The 24,518-nt window shown below is 50.6% G+C and overlaps 1 protein-coding gene across 1 annotated transcript in view; it reads left to right on the forward strand.

Moving 5' to 3' along the window:
• The window catches only part of LOC134931831 (mucin-2-like), a 121,222-nt gene that overhangs the window by 20,601 nt on the left and 76,103 nt on the right, over window positions 1–24,518 (forward strand). Inside the window, exon 2 of the mRNA XM_063925586.1 lies at window positions 20,501–20,553. Within this exon, the coding sequence (XP_063781656.1) occupies window positions 20,501–20,553 (53 nt within the window). The remainder of the gene's footprint in view (window positions 1–20,500; window positions 20,554–24,518) is intronic.

Here is a 24,518-nt window from a genome sequence, read left to right on the forward strand (position 1 = left end):
GATGGCTGCCCAGTTAGCAGACAAGTATGTGGCAATTCGGCCACGGGGGCAGAAGCGCCCCGCCAGCAGCCAGCTCCAACAGACTGTACCACCAAGGGGACCACCATCTTCAGCTCATCAACCCCAAAGACAAGCATCTTCCAACCCGGGTGCTCTTGGCCAGCAACCGCACCGCAGCGTCCCTGCAACTGATCAGAGATCATCGGTGCCACGACTGGAGAAGAAGTGCTACGGCTGTGGGAAAATCGGACATCTGAGGATGAACTGTCCTGCATCCCAAGCACCCCAGACTCGTGCCCCAAATCCGAGTGCTGGAGCCCGGCTCGCTTGTTTGACGAGAGGAGATGAGCCTACAGAGACTGTTCCCCCTCCAGTCAGTCCGATGAAGTGTGGCGAGAGACAGGTGCACTCTGCGGAGAGAGTCACCTGCATGGCCAAACAGCCCCTACACAACATGTGGAGGCACCTGCAGCCAGTCCACGTGGGACCCCTGCAGGGAGAAGGCCTAAGAGACTCTGGGGCCTCAATCACTGTGGTGAGCCCCAACCTTATAGATCCTGCTGCAGTATTGCAGGGTCGCACTGCCAAGGTCACCCTGGCAGAAGGAACAGAAAAAGCGGTTCCCATGGCAAGAGTCTACCTGGACTGGGGAGCTGGACCAGAGTTGCGAGAAGTTGCCGTCATGGATGGTCTCCCAACTGATGTGGTCCTAGGAAATGATCTGGGTGGTGGGATCGTCACTACGTTTGTTGGCGCCATTCCCCGGAGTCAAGTTCCAAAACCACCGTTGACATCAGCTACTCCAGCACAGCCCAGCCCAGAGGAAAAGACTACAGCTGCTAGACAACTGCCAGCACAGCCAACCACAGCATCAACCAGCCCAGAGGAAAAGATTACAGCGGCTAGATCAGTACATCGACCCCGCATGCCTTTTACCTCTGGTATGCCTACGTCCCCTATCAACGCAGAGGATGTCGGTTCCAGCTCGTTTGATCCTGTGGGGGTGCCCAATGATGCTCCTGACCCAAGTGGTTTGCCAACTCCGGCGGTGAGTATGAGAAACCACACTGACTTTTCCATGACTGACCCCTACCAGACTGACCCTAGTAGTCCCCACCTAGATCCCCCTGTAGTGTGTCCCAATTTAGGAGAGATTGAGGGCCGCAGGCAGGAGTTTAGGGAGGCTCAACTCTCTGACCCATCCCTGAAAGGCATGAGGCGCCACTCTGGCAGCGGCCTTGACAGGGTTGGGGTGGGAAGTTTGACCTGGCGGGAAGGGTTAAGGTACAGGGTAGCCAGGAAAGTGGGAGGGGATAGACCAGATAGGGAATGTGTCCAACTGGTCCCCTCAGGGAACTTTCCTGCGCAACCGGTGTCGGTTGCCAGCGAAACCCCTTTGGACAGTAACCCGGAGACAGACCGTACCCTGAAGTGCCTGACACAGAGCTTACCCTGGTCTGGAATGTCGGATGACGCCCAGACCAACTGTAAGGCTGGTGCCATGCGTTGGCAGCCGGGGCACTCCCGCGGTTGTGTTGTCTCTGGGCCTCTGCCCATAGGAGAACCCTTGCAGCAAGTTGCTGTGGACATAGCAGGTCCCCTGCCTGTGCGCAGTAGATCGGGGAAGACACGCAGCCTCCCTGTAGTGGATGCCACACAGGATCCAGAGGCTGGTGGTCTGGCCGCCATCACTGCGGCACAGGTAGCGGACGAGGAGGAAAGAGTAGGCCTAGGTGACAGGGTAGGTTTCCCGAGTCAAAGGTCGACAGAAGAGGATTGGAGGGCAGGTCTGACAGTTAGGGCAGACAGTTGCCAGATAGGTATGACGGAGGTGCAGTGCCTGGGGCACCATGTGGGAGGAGACAGGGGTAGGCCCAATCCAGAGGGGGTGGAGGCAACCAGAGGCTGTCCCCGTCCCACATCACCCAGACCGGTACTGACCTTAGAACCTGTAAGGCCCTACGGACATGTTGTCATTGACTTTAGTCCTGTAGTGAACCCCTTGACAGAGATGGCTAGGAAGGGCATTCCCAAGTCAGTGGACTTTGCACCCGCTTGCGAGTTGGCATTCCAGTCATTGAAGGAGGCTCGGGTACCCGCTCCAGTGCTGATGGCGCACATTCTTGACCAGGACTGTGCGTTACGAACTACTGCGCCACTGCACGGACTGGGAGCAGTACCGAGCCAGAAAGAGCCATATGGGCAGGAGCACCCTGTGGCCTGTTTGAGCAGAAAACTGCTATGGTGGGAGGTGGGGTATGCCACAATTGGGACACCTTGGGTGGCACTTGTTTGTAACCAGCCCCCCGCCGTGGTGACTTACCACCCACCTGTTAGGTGGCTGCAACCTACCTTGGGGAAATTTGACAGACTTTTGTGGTGGAGCCTTGAACTTGGACTTCAGGTGGACTATTTGAACATTGTGCACCCACGAAGAGAGGCCCACTACACTATGGATGAACTGTCTAGGCCAGAGCCTACACATCCCAGGTAGCGTCCCCTTCACCCCAACGGACTGCGGGACCAGGACCCAAATCGTTGGGACATGGGTCCCTGGTTGACCCGCTTGAATGGGGGGGGAGGAGTGTGGCCGGAGAGACCAACCAGCCACACGTGCGGCACTGAAGGGGTTAACCCCTAGTGCCCGGCGCCCTTAACAGGACAATGGGCGCTTGGCGCCACTTTAAAACTGTGCACTGGTGCTAAGCGCCATCTTTAAATATAGTGTGGGTGCTAGGCACCGGGTATTTAAGAATATATTTAATACTGTGTTTTCACCATGTTATATTTAATGCTCTAGGCACAGTTGTAGGATTGCACATTTACATTGCAGCAAATGCCAGCACTTAGAAGGAATGTGTAAGCTGTGTTGGTTTTAAAATGCATTTACGTTTGAGGACAAATGGCTTGGAAGCTTCTCACCTAGGAATTGAGATGCTGATGACCCTGGCACCTGGAAAGGGGTGTATAGACAAGCCATTTCTTTGAGATTGAGATGTGTCTCTGTGTAACTTTATAGACACATGCAGGTGAAAGGATTTGTTGCTGTCTTCTCTGAATATTGAGTGAACTGGGTTTGCATGGAGATGTTAGAGAAACAGGAACATGTTAATCAGATTGTGTTTTACAAATGCAAACTAGTGGGTTTCGTGTAACAACAGTTTGATGTAACATTTCTTAGGCTGCATTATGTGTGATGCAGATTATGTTTAATTTACAGTATAAGAACGTTGTCTATGTGTGAGAGGGTGAATGCAATTGAAATGCAAGTTACATTTACATTTATGAAAGAGACAGGAAGATGATAATAAGATTGTGTTTGGGATAGCCACTGGTTTGGTTATATATGAAGAGGAGCAGAACATTGCTTTATCTAATTCTTAACTTTTGAAATGTAAACTTGTATTTCTTTATATTTTCTGCAATAACCTGATTGGTTGGAGAAGACAGGGAGGGCTTACCCCCCTGTGGTACTGTGTGTAGAACTGAGATAAAAAGAGGATGCCTGTGAGCCTCCAGGTAGTTGTAACATCTTCTTCTGCTGAAAACATCTTGATTGTATGCTGTTGCCCCTAGCAATAGGGAGGAGCCTTTTTAAAGGTTATTTGAGCAAATAAACATCTTTGCCTCAAGAAGACTGCTTCATCTTGTGACCAACAGGGTTAGGCCAAACCTAGCCCCGTTCTCCGGCTGTCCAGGGAAGCACCTGACGTCTCCAAGCTCCGCCTTCCGCCAGCTACCGGTAGAGGCCTAGCAAGTGGCTAGTGGGGATTCGTCGACACCACACAGGTGTGGTAAAGCAGTGCGTCGGCACATACAGAGCAGAACCGTGGTTCCAAACGCCACGGCAGGTTAGGAGTTTGGTGGTGGCAGCGAGAACCCGCCCACAGCGCAGTGGGTGGAGTCAGTAACAGGCGGTTACTGACGGTAAGCGGGAATCCCCTATGTGGTCAGGCCTCGTGCGGCTTGACCTTCCATTCTGTGCGCAGTCAACGGGACGCGGAAGCTGCGAGTGCTTTCGTACGGTATCGTCCTGTCACAACGTACAATATACTTTTATGTGTAAGCGCTGTTATGTACTGACTATGTATGTGTGTATGTATGTACTATGTATGTATGTATGTATGTATGTATGTATGTTTGTATCTATGTACTATGTATGTATGTATGTATGTACTATGTATGTATGTATGTAGTATGTATGTATGTATGTATGTACTATGTATGTATGTATGTATGTATGTATGTGTGTGTACTATGTAAGTATGTATGTATGTACTATGTATGTATGTATGTATGTATATATATGTACTATGTATGTATGTTACTATGTATGTTTGTATGTATGTATGTACTATGTATGTATGTAGTATGTTCAGTATGTATGTATGTATGTACTATGTATGTACCAGATGTGTCCACATACATCTTTGCTATATCCCGCCATGTATGGCACAGTTTTGCATGCCATAGACTCAGAGATTTCGTCATGCCTTGACATTTTTCTTAATTTGCTTCTTTAATATGTTACTTAATACATATTCTATTATGGCAAACAAAAATGTAAAAATTCATCCACTCGCTACTCGTGAAAAACAGCTTAGCCGTGTTTTGCATGTTGTGCCAAATTTGTAAAAAAGCAAAGATGTAAGTGGACACATCTGTATGTATGTGTGTACTATGTAAGTATGTATGTACTATGTATGTATGTAAGTATATATGTACTATGTATGTATGTTTGTATGTAATATGTATGTATGTAGTTTGTACAGTATGTATGTATGTATGCATGTACTATGTATGTATGTATGTATATGTATGTATGATGTATGCATGTATGTATTATGTATGTATGCATGTATGTATGTACTATGTATATATGTGCTATGTATGTATGTATGTATGTATGTATGTACTATGTGTGTATGTATATGTATGTATGTAATATGTATGTATGTATATATGTATGTACTATGTATGTATGTATGTACGTACGTACAGTATGTATGTATGTATGTATGTATGTATGTGCTATGTATGTACGTACGTACGTACGTACGTACGTACGTACATACAGTATCTATGTTACTATGTATGTATGTATGTATGCATGTATGTACTATGTATGTATGTATGTATGTATGTACATACAGTATGTATGTGCTATGTATGTATGTATATGTATGTATGTATGTATGTATGTATGTATGTTAGTATGTATGTATGTATGTATGCATGTATGTACTATGTACATGTACGTACGTACAGTATGTATGTATGTAATGTATGTATGTATGTATGTATGTATGTATGTATGTTACTGTTGTTTATTGCTAGGGAGACGTTTCTGTTGTCTCTCATAGATTATGTTTTTTTTTTAAGTTTAATTGGTAATAGTGTAATGTAATTCCTAAAAGAAGAAAAGGTTTAGTATACTGGGTGCCGGCTGGCGGCTATACGTCGGTGTGGGCTGTATACTGGGTGCCGGCTGGCGGCTATACGTCGGTGTGGGCTGTATACTGGGTGCAGGCTGGTGGCTATACGTCAGTATGGGCTGTATACTGGGTGCCGGCTGGCGGCTATACGTCGGTGTGGGCTGTATACTGGGTGGCAGCTGGCGGCTATACGTCGGTGTGGGCTGTATATACTGGGTGCCGGCTGGCGGCTATACGTCGGTGTGGGCTGTATACTGGGTGCCGGCTGGCGGCTATACGTCTGTGTGGCCTGTATACTGGGTGCAGGATGGTGGCTATACGTCAGTGTGGGCTGTATACTGGGTGGTGGCTGGCGGCTATACGTTGGTGTGGGCTGTATACTGGGTGCAGGCTGGCAGCTATACGTCGGTGTGGGCTGTATACTGGGTGCAGGCTGGCGGCTATACGTCTGTGTGGGCTGTATACTGGGTGTCGGCTGGTGGCTATACGTCAGTGTGGGCTGTATACTGGGTGCAGGATGGAGGCTATACGTCGGTGTGGGCTGTATACTGGGTGCAGGCTGGCGGCTATATGTCGGTGTGGGCTGTATACTGGGTGCCGGCAGTCGGCTATACGTCAGTGTGGGCTGTATACTGGGTGCCGGCTGGTGGCTATACGTCGGTGTGGGCTGTATACTGGGTGCAGGCTGGCGGCTATACGTCGGTGTGGGCTGTATACTGGGTGTTGGCTGGTGGCTATACGTCGGTGTGGGCTGTATACTGGGTGTCGGCTGGCGGTTATACGTCGGTGTGGGCTGTATACTGGGTGACGGCTGGTGGCTATATGTCAGTGTGGGCTGTATACTGGGTGGCGGCTTGCGGCTATACTTCGGTGTGGGCTGTATACTGGGTGCAGGATGGTGGCTATACGTCGGTGTGGGCTGTATACTGGGTGCAGGCTGGCGGCTATACGTCGGTGTGGGCTGTATACTGGGTGCCGGCTGGCGGCTATACGTCGGTGTGGGCTGTATACTGGGTGCCGGCTGGCGGCTATACGTCAGTGTGGGCTGTATACCGGGTGTCGGCTGGCGGTTATACGTCGGTGTGGGCTGTATACTGGGTGTCGGCTGGTGGCTATACGTCAGTGTGGGCTGTATACTGGGTGGCGGCTGGCGGCTATACGTCGGTGTGGTCTGTATACTGGGTGGCGGCTGGTGGCTATACGTCGGTGTGGGCTGTATACTGGGTGGCGGCTGGCGGCTATATGTCGGTGTGGGCTGTATACTGGGTGGCGGCTGATGGCTATATGTCGGTGTGGGCTGTATACTGGGTGGCAGCTGGTGGCTATACGTCGGTGTGGGCTGTATACTGGGTGCAGGATGGCGGCTATACGTTGGTGTGGGCTGTATACTGGGTGGCGGCTGGTGGCTATACGTCGGTGTGGGCTGTATACTGTGTGCAGGCTGGCGGCTATACGTTGGTGTGGGCTGTATACTGGGTGCCGGCAGTCGGCTATACGTCGGTGTGGGCTGTATACTGGGTTCAGGCTGGCGGCTAATCATCGGTGTGGGCTGTATACTGGGTTCAGGCTGGCGGCTGTATGTCGGTGTGGGCTGTATACTGGGTGCCGGCTGGTGGTTATACGTCGGTGTGGGCTGTATACTGGGTGCCGGCTGGCGGCTATACGTCGGTGTGGGCTATATACTGGGTGCCGGCTGGTGGCTATACGTTGGTGTGGGCTGTATACTGGGTGCCGGCTGTCGGCTATACGTCGGTGCTGGCTCTTGACTGGGGGTACAGGAGGTAAGTGCAGACACAATGGGCAGGAAGGCGGTAGCTCCTGTTTCCGGTGCTGGTTCGGGGACAATAGCACATTCCAGGGATATTTACATCTTGTGGAATTTTAAGTGAAATATAAGTAACCCTTCAGTGATAGAAGAGCCGGGGACCGAGTGTTTAACCCACAGAGTGCCGGATACTCTAATACTGCCGCTCCAGAGGTACAGGGTGTACAGAGAGCGGTATCAGGGCAGCAGGACACAGGGTGTACAGAGAGGGGTACTAGGGCAGCAGGACACAGGGTGTATAGAGAGGGGTACTAGGGCAGCAGGACACAGGGTGTATAGAGAGGGGTACTAGGGCAGCAGGACACAGGGTGTATAGAGAGGGGTGTTAGGGCAGCAGGACACAGGGTGTACAGAGAGGGGTACTAGGGCAGCAGGACACAGGGTGTATAGAGAGGGGTAATAGGGCAGCAGGACACAGGGTGTACAGAGAGGGGTACTAGGGCAGCAGGACACAGGGTGTACAGAGAGGGGTACTAGGGCAGCAGGACACAAGGTGTACAGAGAGGGGTACTAGGGCAGCAGGACACAGGGTGTATAGAGAGGGGTATCAGGGCAGCAGGACACAGGGTGTATAGAGGGGGTATCAGGGCAGCAGGACACAGGGTGTATAGAGATGGGTACTAGGGCAGCAGGACACAGGGTGTACAGAAAGGGGTACTAGGGCAGCAGGACACAGTGTATATAGAGGGGTATATATAGAAAGGGGGTATCAGGGCAGCAGGATACATGATGTATAGAGAGGGGGTATTAGGGCAGCAGGACACAGGGTGTATAGAGAGGGGGTATTAGGGCAGCAGGATACATGATGTATAGAGAGGGGGTATTAGGGCAGCAGGACACAGGGTGTATAGAGAGGGGGTATTAGGGCTGCAGGATACATGATGTATAGAGAGGGGGTATTAGGGCAGCAGGACACAGGGTGTATAGAGAGGGGGTATTAGGGCAGCAGGATACATGATGTATAGAGAGGGGGTATTAGGGCAGCAGGACACAGGGTGTATAGAGAGAGGGGTATTAGGGCAGCGGCAGGACACAGGGTGTATAGAGAGGGGGTATTAGGGCAGCGGGAGGACACTGTGTGTATAGAGTTGGGGTATTAGGGGTGCAGGATACATGATGTATAGAGAGGGGGTATTAGGGCAGTGGCAGGACACAGGGTGTATAGAGTTGGGGTATTAGGGGTGCAGGATACATGATGTATAGAGAGGGGGTATTAGGGCAGTGGCAGGACACAGGGTGTATAGAGTTGGGGAATTAGGGCAGTGGCAGGACACAGGGTGTATAGAGTTGGGGAATTAGGGCAGTGGCAGGACACAGGGTGTATAGAGTTGGGGAATTAGGGCAGTGGCAGGACACAGGGTGTATAGAGTTGGGGAATTAGGGCAGCGGCAGGACACATGGTGTATAGAGTTGGGGTATTAGGGGTGCAGGACACAGTGTATATAGAGGGGTATATATAGAGTTGGTGTATTAGGGGTGCAGGACACAGTGTATATAGAGGGGTATATATAGAGTTGGGGTATTAGGGGTGCAGGATACAGAGAATGGTACTAGGGAAGGTGGCAGCGGCAGGACACAGGGTGTATAGAGTTGGGGAATTAGGGCAGTGGCAGGACACAGGGTGTATAGAGTTGGGGTATTAGGGGTGCAGGATACAGAGAATGGTACTAGGGAAGGTGGCAGCGGCAGGACACAGGGTGTATAGAGTTGGGGTATTAGGGGTGCAGGATACAGAGAATGGTACTAGGGAAGGTGGCAGCGGCAGGACACAGGGTGTATAGAGTTGGGGAATTAGGGCAGTGGCAGGACACAGGGTGTATAGAGTTGGGGAATTAGGGCAGTGGCAGGACACAGGGTGTATAGAGTTGGGGAATTAGGGCAGTGGCAGGACACAGGGTGTATAGAGTTGGGGAATTAGGGCAGTGGCAGGACACAGGGTGTATAGAGTTGGGGAATTAGGGCAGTGGCAGGACACAGGGTGTATAGAGTTGGGGAATTAGGGCAGTGGCAGGACACAGGGTGTATAGAGTTGGGGTATTAGGGCAGTGGCAGGACACAGGGTGTATAGAGTTGGGGAATTAGGGCAGTGGCAGGACACAGGGTGTATAGAGTTGGGGAATTAGGGCAGTGGCAGGACACAGGGTGTATAGAGTTGGGGAATTAGGGCAGTGGCAGGACACAGGGTGTATAGAGTTGGGGAATTAGGGCAGTGGCAGGACACAGGGTGTATAGAGTTGGGGTATTAGGGCAGCGGCAGGACACAGGGTGTATAGAGTTGGGGTATTAGGGGTGCAGGACACAGTGTATATAGAGGGGTATATATAGAGTTGGTGTATTAGGGGTGCAGGACACAGTGTATATAGAGGGGTATATATAGAGTTGGGCTATTAGGGGTGCAGGACACAGAGAATGGTACTAGGGAAGGTGGCAGTGGCAGGACACAGGGTGTATAGAGTTGGGGAATTAGGGCAGTGGCAGGACACAGGGTGTATAGAGTTGGGGTATTAGGGCAGCGGCAGGACACAGGGTGTATAGAGTTGGGGTATTAGGGGTGCAGGATACAGAGAATGGTACTAGGGAAGGTGGCAGCGGCAGGACACAGGGTGTATAGAGTTGGGATATTAGGGGTGCAGGATACAGAGAATGGTACTAGGGAAGGTGGCAGCGGCAGGACACAGGGTGTATAGAGTTGGGGAATTAGGGCAGTGGCAGGACACAGGGTGTATAGAGTTGGGGAATTAGGGCAGTGGCAGGACACAGGGTGTATAGAGTTGGGGAATTAGGGCAGTGGCAGGACACAGGGTGTATAGAGTTGGGGTATTAGGGGTGCAGGATACAGAGAATGGTACTAGGGAAGGTGGCAGCGGCAGGACACAGGGTGTATAGAGTTGGGGTATTAGGGGTGCAGGATACAGAGAATGGTACAAGGGAAGGTGGCAGCGGCAGGACACAGGGTGTATAGAGTTGGGGAATTAGGGCAGTGGCAGGACACAGGGTGTATAGAGTTGGGGAATTAGGGCAGTGGCAGGACACAGGGTGTATAGAGTTGGGGAATTAGGGCAGTGGCAGGACACAGGGTGTATAGAGTTGGGGAATTAGGGCAGTGGCAGGACACAGGGTGTATAGAGTTGGGGAATTAGGGCAGTGGCAGGACACAGGGTGTATAGAGTTGGGGAATTAGGGCAGTGGCAGGACACAGGGTGTATAGAGTTGGGGTATTAGGGCAGTGGCAGGACACAGGGTGTATAGAGTTGGGGAATTAGGGCAGTGGCAGGACACAGGGTGTATAGAGTTGGGGAATTAGGGCAGTGGCAGGACACAGGGTGTATAGAGTTGGGGAATTAGGGCAGTGGCAGGACACAGGGTGTATAGAGTTGGGGAATTAGGGCAGTGGCAGGACACAGGGTGTATAGAGTTGGGGTATTAGGGCAGCGGCAGGACACAGGGTGTATAGAGTTGGGGTATTAGGGGTGCAGGACACAGTGTATATAGAGGGGTATATATAGAGTTGGTGTATTAGGGGTGCAGGACACAGTGTATATAGAGGGGTATATATAGAGTTGGGCTATTAGGGGTGCAGGACACAGAGAATGGTACTAGGGAAGGTGGCAGTGGCAGGACACAGGGTGTATAGAGTTGGGGAATTAGGGCAGTGGCAGGACACAGGGTGTATAGAGTTGGGGTATTAGGGCAGCGGCAGGACACAGGGTGTATAGAGTTGGGGTATTAGGGGTGCAGGATACAGAGAATGGTACTAGGGAAGGTGGCAGCGGCAGGACACAGGGTGTATAGAGTTGGGATATTAGGGGTGCAGGATACAGAGAATGGTACTAGGGAAGGTGGCAGCGGCAGGACACAGGGTGTATAGAGTTGGGGAATTAGGGCAGTGGCAGGACACAGGGTGTATAGAGTTGGGGAATTAGGGCAGTGGCAGGACACAGGGTGTATAGAGTTGGGGAATTAGGGCAGTGGCAGGACACAGGGTGTATAGAGTTGGGGAATTAGGGCAGTGGCAGGACACAGGGTGTATAGAGTTGGGGAATTAGGGCAGTGGCAGGACACAGGGTGTATAGAGTTGGGGAATTAGGGCAGTGGCAGGACACAGGGTGTATAGAGTTGGGGAATTAGGGCAGTGGCAGGACACAGGGTGTATAGAGTTGGGGAATTAGGGCAGTGGCAGGACACAGGGTGTATAGAGTTGGGGTATTAGGGCAGCGGCAGGACACAGGGTGTATAGAGTTGGGGTATTAGGGGTGCAGGACACAGTGTATATAGAGGGGTATATATAGAGTTGGTGTATTAGGGGTGCAGGACACAGTGTATATAGAGGGGTATATATAGAGTTGGGCTATTAGGGGTGCAGGACACAGAGAATGGTACTAGGGAAGGTGGCAGTGGCAGGACACAGGGTGTATAGAGTTGGGGAATTAGGGCAGTGGCAGGACACAGGGTGTATAGAGTTGGGGTATAAGGGCAGCGGCAGGACACAGGGTGTATAGAGTTGGGGTATTAGGGCAGCAGGACACAGTGTATATAGAGGGGTATATATAGAAAGGGGGTATTAGGAGTGCAGGACACAGAGAATGGTACTAGGGAAGGTGGCAGCGGCAGTACATAGGGTGTTACAGCTATTGCATTGTCCCCATATTATATCACAGTATTTACCTTACAGATAACAGCTACAGAGCACTGCGTGTGACCTTTGCACAGCGGAGCCATGAACAGTATATGTATATGCTATATGTGGCACTGGTGACTTTGCAGAGCATTCTGCCCTAATGTGCACATTCCCTCATTGCACAGCGCTTCCCATGCAGCACGTCTCAGCACTGCTCTGCCTTCCCTGAATCCCCATTTTCTGGCCCCTTAAGCCCCCCATACATAAAGCATTACTGGCTGCTGACAATGGCTGTTGCCGGGTTATTACATAGATAAAAGCAAAGCGGCTAATTACTGATACTAATTGCTCTGTCAGGAAGGAAAGACGGATTGTATAGAGTGAGCAGGAATGTACGTGTGACAGCCATAGCCACTCTCCACAACCGTCTGCTCTACTATAACACCCGACCTAGTATAACAAATATCTGCAGTCATCAGAGTCCTGTATTCAGAGTCCTGTCCTGTATTCATATTCCTGTCCTGTAATCAGAGTCCTGTCCTGTAATCAGAAAGTCCTGTCCTGTACTCAGAGTCCTGTCCTGTAATCAGAGTCCTGTCCTGTAGTCAGAAAGTCCTGTCCTGTACTCAGAGTCCTGCCCTGTAATCAGAGTAATGTCCTGTAGTCAGAGTCCTGCCCTGTAATCAGAGTCCTGCCCTGTAATCAGAGTCCTGTCCTGTACTCAGAAAGTCCTGTCCTGTAATCAGAGAGTCCTGTCCTGTAATCAGAGTCCTGTCCTGTAGTCAGAGAGTCCTGTCCTGTAATCAGAGAGTCCTGTCCTGTAGTCAGAGTCCTGTCCTGTAATCAGAGAGTCCTGTCCTGTAGTCAGAGTCCTGTCCTGTAGTCAGAGTCCTGTCCTGTAGTCAGAGTCCTGTCCTGTAGTCAGAGAGTCCTGTAGTCAGAGTCTTGTCCTGTAATCAGAGTCCTGTCATGTAGTCAGAGAGTCCTGTAATCAGAGTCCTGTCCTGCAGTCAGAGTCCTGTCCTGTAGTCAGAGAGTCCTGTAATCAGAATCCTGTCCTGTAATCAGAGTCCTGTAATCAGAGAGTCCTGTAATCAGAGTCCTGTCCTGTAGTCAGAGAGTCCTGTAGTCAGAGTCTTGTCCTGTAATCAGAGTCCTGTCCTGTAGTCAGAGAGTCCTGTAATCAGAGTCCTGTCCTGTAGTCAGAAAGTCCTGTCCTGTACTCAGAGTCCTGCCCTGTAATCAGAGTAATGTCCTGTAGTCAGAGTCCTGCCCTGTAATCAGAGTCCTGCCCTGTAATCAGAGTCCTGTCCTGTACTCAGAAAGTCCTGTCCTGTAATCAGAGAGTCCTGTCCTGTAATCAGAGTCCTGTCCTGTAGTCAGAGAGTCCTGTACTCAGAGAGTCCTGTCCTGTAATCAGAGAGTCCTGTCCTGTAGTCAGAGTCCTGTCCTGTAATCAGAGAGTCCTGTCATGTAGTCAGAGTCCTGTCCTGTAGTCAGAGTCCTGTCCTGTAGTCAGAGAGTCCTGTAGTCAGAGTCTTGTCCTGTAATCGGAGTCCTGTCATGTAGTCAGAGAGTCCTGTAATCAGAGTCCTGTCCTGCAGTCAGAGTCCTGTCCTGTAGTCAGAGAGTCCTGTAATCAGAATCCTGTCCTGTAATCAGAGAGTCCTGTAATCAGAGTCCTGCCCTGTAATCAGAATCCTGTCCTGTAGCCAGAGTCCAGTCCTGTAATCAGAGAGTCCAGTCCTGTAATCAGAGAGTCCAGTCCTGTAATCAGAAAGTCCTGTCCTGTAGTCAGAGTCCTGTCCTGTAATCAGAGTCCTGTCCTGTAGTCAGAGAGTCCTGTAATCAGAATCCTGTCCTGTAGTCAGAGTCCTGTCCTGTAATCAGAGAGTCCTGTCCTGTAATCAGAGTCCTGTCCTGCAGTCAGAGTCCTGTCCTATAGTCAGAGTCCTGTCCTGTAATCAGAGAGTCCTGTCATGTAGTCAGAGTCCTGTCCTGTAGTCAGAGTCCTGTCCTGTAGTCAGAGTCCTGTCCTGTAATCAGAGAGTCCTGTCCTGTAATCAGAGAGTCCTGTCCTGTAGTCAAAGTCCTGTCCTGTAATCAGAGTCCTGTCCTGTAATCAGAGAGTCTTGTCCTGTAGTCAGAGTACTACTACCTTTGGCACGCTACAATCACACCAAGGTGACACGTGTAGTATGTCAGAATAAATCAGTAATGTATGCACTCGCCTTGCTCCGCAGCAGCGATCACATACATTAATATCTGTCTTCTTGGCGTTACATTATTGCTTTCTGCTATATAAGCATTATACACATCTGATTATCTCCATTTGCCTGGTGGCAGATATAACAGAATGCTCTGACCTGTGCTTACAGGTAACTAGCATCAGTACTCACCAGAGTAACACTGACACTGGCTAATAGCCTATAGTCACTGTATGTAATGTATATTTCTCTCCTATCATTATTCATTCATTTCTAACAAAAGTTAAGTTTTAATGTAATTACTTGATCATTCATTGTCCATTGCAGAGTGCCCCTAACAAAGAGGCTTTGTTGGTGATAAAGTAATCAGAGAGTCCTGTCCAGTAATCAGAGGGTCCTCTCCAGTAATCAGAGGGTCCTGTCCAGTAATCAGAGGGTTCTGTCCAGCAATCAGAGGGTCCTCTCCAGTAACCAGAGGGTCCAGCCCAGTAACCAGAGGGTCCTGTCCAGTAATCAGAGGGTCCTGTCCAGTAACCAGAGGGTCCAGCCCAGTAATCAGAGAGTCCTGTCCAGTAATCAGAGAGTCCTGTCCAGTAATCAGAGGGTCCTGTCCAGTAATCAGAGGGTCCTGTCCAGTAATCAGAGGGCTATGTCCAGTAATCAGAGAGTCCTGTCCAGTAACCAGAGGGTCCTGTCCAGTAATCAGAGGGTTCTGACCAGTAACCAGAGGGTCCTGTCCAGTAATCAGAGGTTTCTGTCCAGTAATCAGAGGGTTCTGTCCAGTAACCAGAGGGTCCTGTCTAGTAATCAGAGGTTTCTGTCCAGTAATCAGAGGGTTCTGTCCAGCAATCAGAGGGTTCTGTCCAGCGATCAGAGGGTTCTGTCCAGTAATCAGAGGGTTCTGTCCAGTAATCAGAGGGTCCTGTCCAGTAATCAGAGGTTTCTGTCCAGTAATCAGAGGGTCCTGTCCAGTAATCAGAGAGGCCTGTCCAGTAATCAGAGAATCCTGTCCAGTAATCAGAGGGTCCTGTCCAGTAATCAGAGAATCCTGTCCAGTAATCAGAGGGTCCTGTCCAGTAATCAGAGGTTTCTGTCCAGTAATCAGAGGGTCCTGTCCAGTAATCAGAGAGTCCTGTCCAGTAATCAGAGGGTCCTGTCCAGTAATCATAGGTTTCTTTCCAGTAATCAGAGTCCTGTCCAGTAATCACAGAGTCCTGTCCAGTAATCAGAGGGTCCTGTCCAGTAATCAGAGGGTCCTGTCCAGTAATCAGAGGGTCCTGTCCAGTAATCAGAGAGTCCAGTAATCAGAGGTTCCTGTTCAGTAATCAGAGGGTCCTGTCCAGTAATCAGAGGGTCCTCTCCAGTGATCAGAGGGTTCTGTCTAGTAATCAGAGGGTTCTGTCCAGTAATCAGAGGGTCCTGTCCAGTAATAATGGAGAGTCCTGTATAGTAATCAGAGAGTCCTGTCCAGTAATCAGAGGGTCCTCTCCAGTAATCAGAAATTCCTGTCCAGTAATCAGAGGGTCCTGTCCAGTAATCAGAGCGTTCTGTCCAGTAATCAGAGGGTCCAAATCAGAAGGTCCTGTCCAGTAATCAGAGGGATCTGTCCAGTAATCAGAGGGTCCTCTCCAGTGATTAAAGGGTTCTGTCCAGTAATCAGAGGGTTCTGTCCAGTAATCAGAGGGTCCTGTCCAATAATAATAGAGAGCCCTGTCCAGTAATCAGAGAGTCCTGTCCTGTAATCAGAGAGTCCTGTCCAGTAATCAGAGGGTCCTCTCCAGTAATCAGAGGTTTCTGTCCAGTAATCAGAGGGTCCTCTCCAGTAATCAGAGGGTCCTGTCCAGTAATCAGAGGGTTCTGTCCAGTAATCAGAGGGTCCTGTCCAGTAATCAGAGGGTCCTGTCCAGTAATCAGAGGTTTCTGTCCAGTAATCAGAGTCCTGTCCAGTAATCAGAGAGTCCTGTCCAGTAATCAGAGGGTCCTGTCCAGTAATCAGAGGGTCCTGTCCAGTAATCAGAGGGTCCTGTCCAGTAATCAGAGAGTCCTGTCCAGTAATCAGAGGTTCCTGTTCAGTAATCAGAGGGTCCTGTCCAGTAATCAGAGGGTCCTCTCCAGTGATCAGAGGGTTCTGTCTAGTAATCAGAGGGTTCTGTCCAGTAATCAGAGGGTCCTGTCCAGTAATAATGGAGAGTCCTGTATAGTAATCAGAGAGTCCTGTCCAGTAATCAGAGGGTCCTCTCCAGTAATCAGAAATTCCTGTCCAGTAATCAGAGAGTCCTGTCCAGTAATCAGAGGGTTCTGTCCAGTAATCAGAGGGTCCTGTCCAGTAATCAGAAGGTCCTGTCCAGTAATCAGAGGGATCTGTCCAGTAATCAGAGGGTCCTCTCCAGTGATTAAAGGGTTCTGTCCAGTAATCAGAGGGTTCTGTCCAGTAATCAGAGGGTCCTGTCCAATAATAATAGAGAGCCCTGTCCAGTAATCAGAGAGTCCTGTCCAGTAATCAGAGAGTCCTGTCCAGTAATCAGAGGGTCCTCTCCAGTAATCAGAGGTTTCTGTCCAGTAATCAGAAGGTCCTCTCCAGTAATCAGAGGGTCCTGTCCAGTAATCAGAGGGTTCTGTCCAGTAATCAGAGGGTCCTGTCCAGTAATCAGAGGGTCCTGTCCAGTAATCAGTGGGTCCTCTCCAGTGATCAGAGGGTTCTGTCTAGTAATCAGAGGGTTCTGTCCAGTAATCAGAGGGTCCTGTCCAGTAATAATGGAGAGTCCTGTCCAGTAATCAGAGGGTCCTGTCCAGTAATCAGAGGGTCCTCTCCAGTAATCAGAAAGTCCTGTCCAGTAATCAGAGGGTCCTGTCCAGTAATCAGAGGGTTCTGTCCAGTAATCAGAGGGTCCTGTCCAGTAATCAGAGGGATCTGTCCAGTAATAATGGAGAGTCCTGTCCAGTAATAATGGAGAGTCCTGTCCAGTAATCAGAGAGTCCTGTCCAGTAATCAGAGAGTCCTGTTCAGTAATCAGAGGGTCTTCTCCAGTAATCAGAGGTTTCTGTCCAGTAATCAGAGGGTCCTCTCCAGTAATCAGAGGGTCCTGTCCAGTAATCAGAGAGTTCTGTCCAGTAATCAGAGGGTCCTGTCCAGTAATCAGAGAGTCCTGTCCAGTAATCAGAGGGTCCTCTCCAGTAATCAGAGGGTCCTCTCCAGTAATCAGAGGGTCCTCTCCAGTAATCAGAGAGTCCTGTCCAGTAATCAGAGGGTCCTGTCCAGTAATCAGAGGGTTCTGTCCAGTAATCAGAGGGTTCTGTCCAGTAATCAGAGGGATCTGTTCAGTAATCAGAGGGTCCTCTCCAGTGATCAGATGGTTCTGTCCAGTAATCAGAGGGTTCTGTCCAGTAATCAGAGGGTCCTATCCAGTAATAATGGAGAGTCCTGTCCAGTAATCAGATAGTCCTGTCCAGTAATCAGAGAGTCCTGTCCAGTAATCAGAGGGTCCTCTCCAGTAATCAGAGGTTTCTGTCCAGTAATCAGAGGGTCCTGTCCAGTAATAATGGAGAGTACTGTCCAGTAATCAGAGAGTCCTGTCCAGTAATCAGAGAGTCCTGTCCAGTAATCAGAGGGTCCTGTCCAGTAATCAGAGAGTCCTGTCCAGTAATCAGAGGGTCCTGTCCAGTAATCAGAGGGTCCTGTCGAGTAATCAGAGAGTCCTGTCCAGTAATCAGAGGGTTCTGTCCAGTAATCAGAGGGTTCTGTCCAGTAATCAGAGGGTCCTGTCCAGCGATCAGAGGGTTCTGTCCAGTAATCAGAGGGTCCTATCCAGTAATCAGAGAGTCCTGTCCAGTAATCAGAGAGTCCTGTCCAGTAATCAGAGAGTTCTGTCCAGTAATCAGAGGGTCCTGTTCAGTAATAATGGAGAGTCCTGTCCAGTAATCAGAGAGTCCTGTCCAGTAATCAGAGGGTTCTGTCCAGTAATCAGAGGGTTCTGTCCAGTAATCAGAGGGTCCTGTCAAGCGATCAGAGGGTTCTGTCCAGTAATCAGAGGGTCCTGTCCAGTAATCAGAGAGTCCTGTCCAGTATTCAGAGTCCTGTCCAGTAATCAGAGGGTCCTGTCCAGTAATCAGAGGGTCCTGTCCAGTAATCAGAGAGTCCTGTTCAGTAATCAGAGGGTTCTGTCCAGTAATCAGAGGGTCCTGCCCAGTAATCAGAGGGTCCTATCCAGTAATCAGAGAGTCCTGTCCAGTAATCAGAGAGTCCTGTCCAGTAATCAGAGTGTTCTGTCCAGTGATCAGAGTGTTCTGTCCAGTAATCAGAGGGTCCTGTCCAGTAATAATGGAGAGTCCTGTCCAGTAATCAGAGGGTCCTGTGCAGCGATCCGAGGGTTCTGTCTAGCGATCAGAGGGTTCTGTCCAGCGATCAGAGGGTTCTGTCCAGCGATCAAAGGGTTATGTCCAGCGATCAGAGGGTTCTGTCCAGCAATCAGAGGGTCCTGTCCAGCGATCAGAGGGTTCTGTACAGCAATCAGAGGGTCCTGTCCAGTAATCAGAGGGTCCTGTCCAGTAATCAGAGGGTTCTGTCCAGTAATCAGGGGGTCCTGTCCAGTAATCAGGAGGTCCTGTCCAGTAATCAGAGAGTCCTGTCCAGTAATCAGAGGGTCCTGTCCAGTAATCAGAGGGTCCTGTCCAGTGATCAGAGGGTCCTGTCCAGCGATCAGAGGGTTCTGTCCAGCAATCAGAGGGTCCTGTCCAGCGATCAGAGGGTTATGTCCAGCGATCAGAGGGTTCTGTCCAGTAATCAGGGGGCCCTGTCCAGTAATCAGGAGGTCCTATCCAGTAATCAGAGAGTCCTGTCCAGTAATCAGAGGGTCCTGTCCAGTAATCAGAGGGTCCTGTCCAGCGATCAGAGGGTCCTGTCCAGCGATCAGAGGGTTTTGTCCAGCAATCAGAGGGTCCTGTCCAGCGATCAGAGGGTTCTGTCCAGCGATCAGAGGGTTCTGTCCAGCGATCAGAGGGTTCTGTCCAGTAATCAGAGAGTCCTGTCCAGTAATCAGAGGGTCCTGTCCTGTAATCAGAGAGTCCTGTCCAGTAATCAGAGGGTCCTGTCCAGTAATCAGAGGGTTCTGTCCGGTAATCAGAGGGCCCTGTCCAGTAATCAGAGAGCCCTGTCCAGTAATCAGAGGGTTCTGTCCAGTAATCAGAGGGTTCTGTCCAGTAATCAGAGGGTTCTGTCCAGTAATCAGAGGGTTCTGTCCAGTAATCAGAGGGATCTGTCCAGTAATCAGAGGGTCCTGTCCAGTAATCAGAGAGTCCTGTCCAGTAATCAGAGGGTCCTGTCCAGTAATCAGAGGGTTCTGTCCGGTAATCAGAGGGTCCTGTCCGGTAATCAGAGAGTCCTGTCCAGTAATCAGAGGGTTCTGTCCAGTAATCAGAGGTTCCTGTCCAGTAATCAGAGGGTCCTGTCCAGTAATCAGAGGGTTCTGTCCGGTAATCAGAGGGTCCTGTCCAGTAATCAGAGAGTACTGTCCAGTAATCAGAGGGTCCTCTCCAGTAATCAGAGGGTCCTGTCCAGTGATCAGAGGGTCCTGTCCAGCGATCAGAGGGTTCTGTCCAGCAATCAGGGGGTCCTGTCCTGCGATCAGAGGGTTATGTATGTCCAGTAATCAGGGGGTCCTGTGCAGTGATCAGAGGGTCCTGAACAGTAATCAGAGAGTCCTGTCCAGTAATCAGAGGGTCCTGTCCAGTGATCAGAGGGTCCTGTCCTGTAATCAGAGGGTTCTGTCCAGCGATCAGAGGGTTCTGTCCAGTAATCAGAGGGTTCTGTCCAGTAATCAGAGAGTCCTGTCCAGTAATCAGAGGGTTCTGTCCAGCGACCAGAGGGTTCTGTCCAGTAATCAGAGGGTCCTGTCCAGTGATCAGAGGGTTCTGTCCAGTAATCAGAGGGTTCTGTCCAGCGATCAGAGGGTTCTGTCCAGTAATCAGAGGGTTCTGTCCAGTAATCAGAGGGTCCTGTCCAGTGATCAGAGGGTCCTGTCCAGTAATCAGAGGGTTCTGTCCAGCGATCAGAGGGTTCTGTCCAGCGATCAGAGGGTTCTGTCCAGTAATCAGAGGGTTCTGTCCAGTAATCAGAGTGTCCTGTCAGTAATCAGAGGGTGCTGTCCAGTAATCAGAGTGTCCTGTCCAGCAATCAGAGGGTCCTGTCCAGCGATCAGAGGGTCCTGTCCAGCAATCAGAGGGTTCTGTCCAGCGATCAGAGGGTCCTGTCCAGCGATCAGAGGGTTCTGCGCAGGTCACGTAGATATTTCTCCCATGTCCCTTGTCCAGTCTTACTGATGTCACCTGTGTACATTGCACTGTGTAATAACCAGGAATTCTGCCCCGCCTGGCCATGGCTGAGTTACACCGGGGTAATTTTGGCTGTTTCTCTCCCCAGGGCTGCTTTCACCTATGAGAAGAAGTGGAGCCTGAAGTTACTGGATTCTGGAGGTGAGAGACAAGGAAAGGCTGATACACTACGGTAACCTGTGGTGAGCGCAGCGGTAGCGACATGCTACCGCTCTGTTCAGAGCCGGCCTTAGGTATAGGCAAACTAGGCAAATGCCTAGGGCATTTGGTATGCTTAGGGGCACCAGCAGCTTCTGCTGATTAAAATGATATGCGGCATGCCTATATTCTGTGTGTGACTGCGGCTGTATCTGCATATGGAATGCTACGTTGCAGTGTATTCCTGGAAATCACTGTAATGTAACATTTCATATGCAGATACAGCCACAGTCGCACACAGAATATAGGCATGCTGCATATCATTTTAATAAGCAGCAGTTGCTTGTGCATTCTAGCCACATAGTAATGCAAATAAGACGCATTTTCATAAACAAAAGGCGCCCGACGTTAGCAGAGCTGCCAGCTGACTCATGCCAGGCATCTCCTTCAGAACTAGTGGCGGTACTAGGGGGCACCAGCCAAAATCTTGCCTAGGGCATCATATTCGTTAGGGCCGGCTCTGGCTCTGTTGACCTAATGCATGTCGACCATATGCCGACGACCTATTGAGTGCTGATCTTATCATTGTCAGTCTTTTATTCCACACACCTATATCCATACTACCTGTCAGCTGTGTCCATACAGTCTGGCTGGCGCACTATGGGGGGGAGATAAGTGTCGATCACAGCGATACACCTGCACTGAGATGAGGAATGCTGTACTTCCGTTCCCTCCACCACAGACGCCATCTGTCCCAGTGCATGTATCAGTGACCAGTTATACCAGAACCCTACTGATGTCCGTCTATGGCACCAGACCCAAAGCCGTACAGGACCTCAGGCAGGGATCAGTATGTGGGACGCTCTGTCTGTACACTGACGAGTTCCGGACAGGCCACAGTGAGGAACCCTCCAGCCATGGAAGGCATTTGGCTGAAGTCCGACATTATTCTATGCAGAGGACTATATGGCGGGGTCCGGGGCACAGTGCGGCGGTCTACAGGTCCTCACAGACCATGAGGGAGGCTGAGGCTATAACAGGCTCTTCCTATACAGAGTCCGGTAGAGAGCTGGAAGTAGCGTCATTATGATTCCCTGCAATGTATGAAGGAGGGATTGGATCATGTAAATGCTGCGTTCCCTCCATCGCCGCCTGCAGCTGCATAGGATTTTACCGGGAACACGATGCTGCCTAATTTATCAATGTCAGGAATGCAGAGAACTCCGGATATTGGCAACCACAATCTTCTGATAGCGCTAGCCTGTTGTAGCCTATGGGCAACACGTCACTGCACGAAGTTCCAGCAGGGTCACCCAGGAACCCTCCCCTGGAAAGAATTTTGGAAAGGAAATTGAGTACAGGGAGCTATAGGGTGCTTTAGTGAGCTGTGGAAAGGGAGCTGGAAGGATCGGTGGATAAAGATCAGATGACAGGGAGCCAGGGGGAGCTGAGAGCGGGAGGTAGATGAGGATAGGGGACAGGAGCTGGCTTGGGTCTGGGACTCCAGGTCGACAACAAAAAGGTCGACACACCTTAGGTCGATGCCAATTGGTCGCCACACCTTAGGTCGACATCGACAAAAGGTCGACATGGACAAAATGTCGACAGGAACAAGGTCGACATGGAAAAAGGTCGACGTGAGTTTTTTATGTTTTTTTTTGTGTCATTTTCTTCGTAGAGTGACCGCGTCCCCTCGCATGGTTCCTTCGCTCGGCACAGATTACTGTTCCAATCGTAGTCCACGTGGATCGTTAAGTATGAAAAGGTTCCAAAAAAGAAAAAAATTGTGAAAAACTCATGTCGACCTTTTTCCCCGGTCGACCTTTTGTCCATGTCGACCTAAGGTGTGTCGACCTTTTTGTTGTCGACCTGGAGTCCGGATACCAGCTGGCTTAGGGTGGGCCTTGGAGGGAACAGAGGATAGGGAGCAGGGGGCAGAATAGGATAGGGATAATGAGGGGGCTTAGGATAGGGAGCTAGTGTGAGCTGGGAGAGGGATTTGGCTTAGGATGGGAGCAGGAGATAGCTGAGGATACAGAGCGAGATCTGGCTTAGGATGGGAGCAGGAGATAGCTGAGGATACAGAGCGAGATCTGGCTTAGGATGGGAGCAGGAGATAGGTGAGGATAGGGAGAAGGATCTGGCTTAGGATGTGAGCAGGAGATACCTGAGGATAAGAAGCATGATCCGGCTTAGGATGAGAGCAGGAGGGAGCTGAGGAGAGGGAGCAGGATCCGGCTTAGGATGGGAGCAGGAGATAGCTGAGGATAGGGAGCAGGATCTGGCTTAGGATGTGAGCAGGAGATAGCTGAGGATAGGGAGCAGGATCTGGGTTAGGATGAGAGCAGGAGGGAGCTGAGGATAGGGAGCAGGATCCGGCTTAGGATGTGAGCAGGAGATAGCTGAGGATAGGGAGCAGGATCTGGTTTAGGATGGGAGCAGGAGATAGCTGAGGATCGGGAGAAGAATCTGGCTTAGGATGGGAGCAGGAGATAGCTGAGGATAGGGAGAAGGATCTGGCTTAGGATGAGAGCAGGAGATAGCTGAGGATAGGGAGCAGGATCTTGCTTAGGATGTGAGCAGGAGATAGCTGAGAATAAGGAGCAGGATCTGGGTTAGGATGGGAGCAGGAGGGGGCTGAGGATAGGGAGTAGGATCTGGCTTAGGATGGGAGAAGGAGATAGCTGATGATAGGGAGCAGGATCTGGCTTAGGATGGGAGCAGGAGATAGCTGAGGAAAGGGAGAAGAATCTGGCTTAGGATGGGAGCAGGAGATAGCTGAGGATAGGGAGAAGGATCTGGCTTAGGATGAGAGCAGGAGATAGCTGAGTATAGGGAGCAGGATCTGGCTTAGGATGGGAGCAGGAGGGGGCTGAGTATAGGGAGAAGGATCTGGCTTAGGATGAGAGCAGGAGATAGCTGAGTATAGGGAGCAGGATCTGGCTTAGGATGGGAGCAGGAGGGGGCTGAGGATAGGGAGTAGGATCTGGCTTAGGATGGGAGAAGGAGATAGCTGATGATAGGGAGCAGGATCTGGCTTAGGATGGGAGCAGGAGATAGCTGTGGATAGGGAGAAGAATCTGGCTTAGGATGGGAGCAGAAGATAGCTGAGGATAGGGAGAAGGATCTGGCTTAGGATGAGAGCAGGAGATAGCTGAGTATAGGGAGCAGGATCTGGCTTAGGATGGGAGCAGGAGGGGGCTGAGTATAGGGAGAAGGATCTGGCTTAGGATGAGAGCAGGAGATAGCTGAGTATAGGGAGCAGGATCTGGGTAAGGATGGGAGCAGGAGGGGGCTGAGGATAGGGAGCAGGATCTGGCTTAGGATGGGAGAAGGAGATAGCTGATGATAGGGAGCAGGATCTGGCTTAGGATGGGAGCAGGAGATAGCTGAGGATAGGGAGAAGAATCTGGCTTAGGATGGGAGAAGGAGATAGCTGAGTATAGGGAGCAGGATCCGGCTTAGGATGAGAGCAGGAGATAGCTGAGTATAGGGAGCCGGATCTGGCTTAGGATGGGAGCAGGAGATAGCTGATGATAGGGAGCAGGATCTGGCTTAGGATGGGAGCAGGAGATAGCTGAGGATAGGGAGCAGGATCTGGCTTAGGATGAGAGCTGGAGGGGGCTGAGGATAGGGATCAGGATCTGGCTTAAGATAAGAGCAGGAGGTGCCTGAGTATAGGGCGCAGGATCCGGCTTAGGATGGGAGCAGGAGGGGGCTGAGGATAGGGAGCAGGATCTGGCTTAGGATGGGAGAAGGAGATAGCTGATGATAGGGAGCAGGATCTGGCTTAGGATAAGAGCAGGAGGGGGCTGAGTATAGGGAGCAGGCTTTGGCTTAGGATGACAGCAGGAGGGAGATGAGGATAGGGAGCAGAATCTCGCTTAGGATGGGAGCAGGAGGGAGCTGAGGATAGTGAGCAGGATCCGGCTTAGGATGAGAGAAGGAGATAGCTGAGTATAGGGACC

This window comes from Pseudophryne corroboree, chromosome 1 (assembly GCF_028390025.1).
Source record: "Pseudophryne corroboree isolate aPseCor3 chromosome 1, aPseCor3.hap2, whole genome shotgun sequence".
NCBI lineage: Eukaryota > Metazoa > Chordata > Amphibia > Anura > Myobatrachidae > Pseudophryne > Pseudophryne corroboree.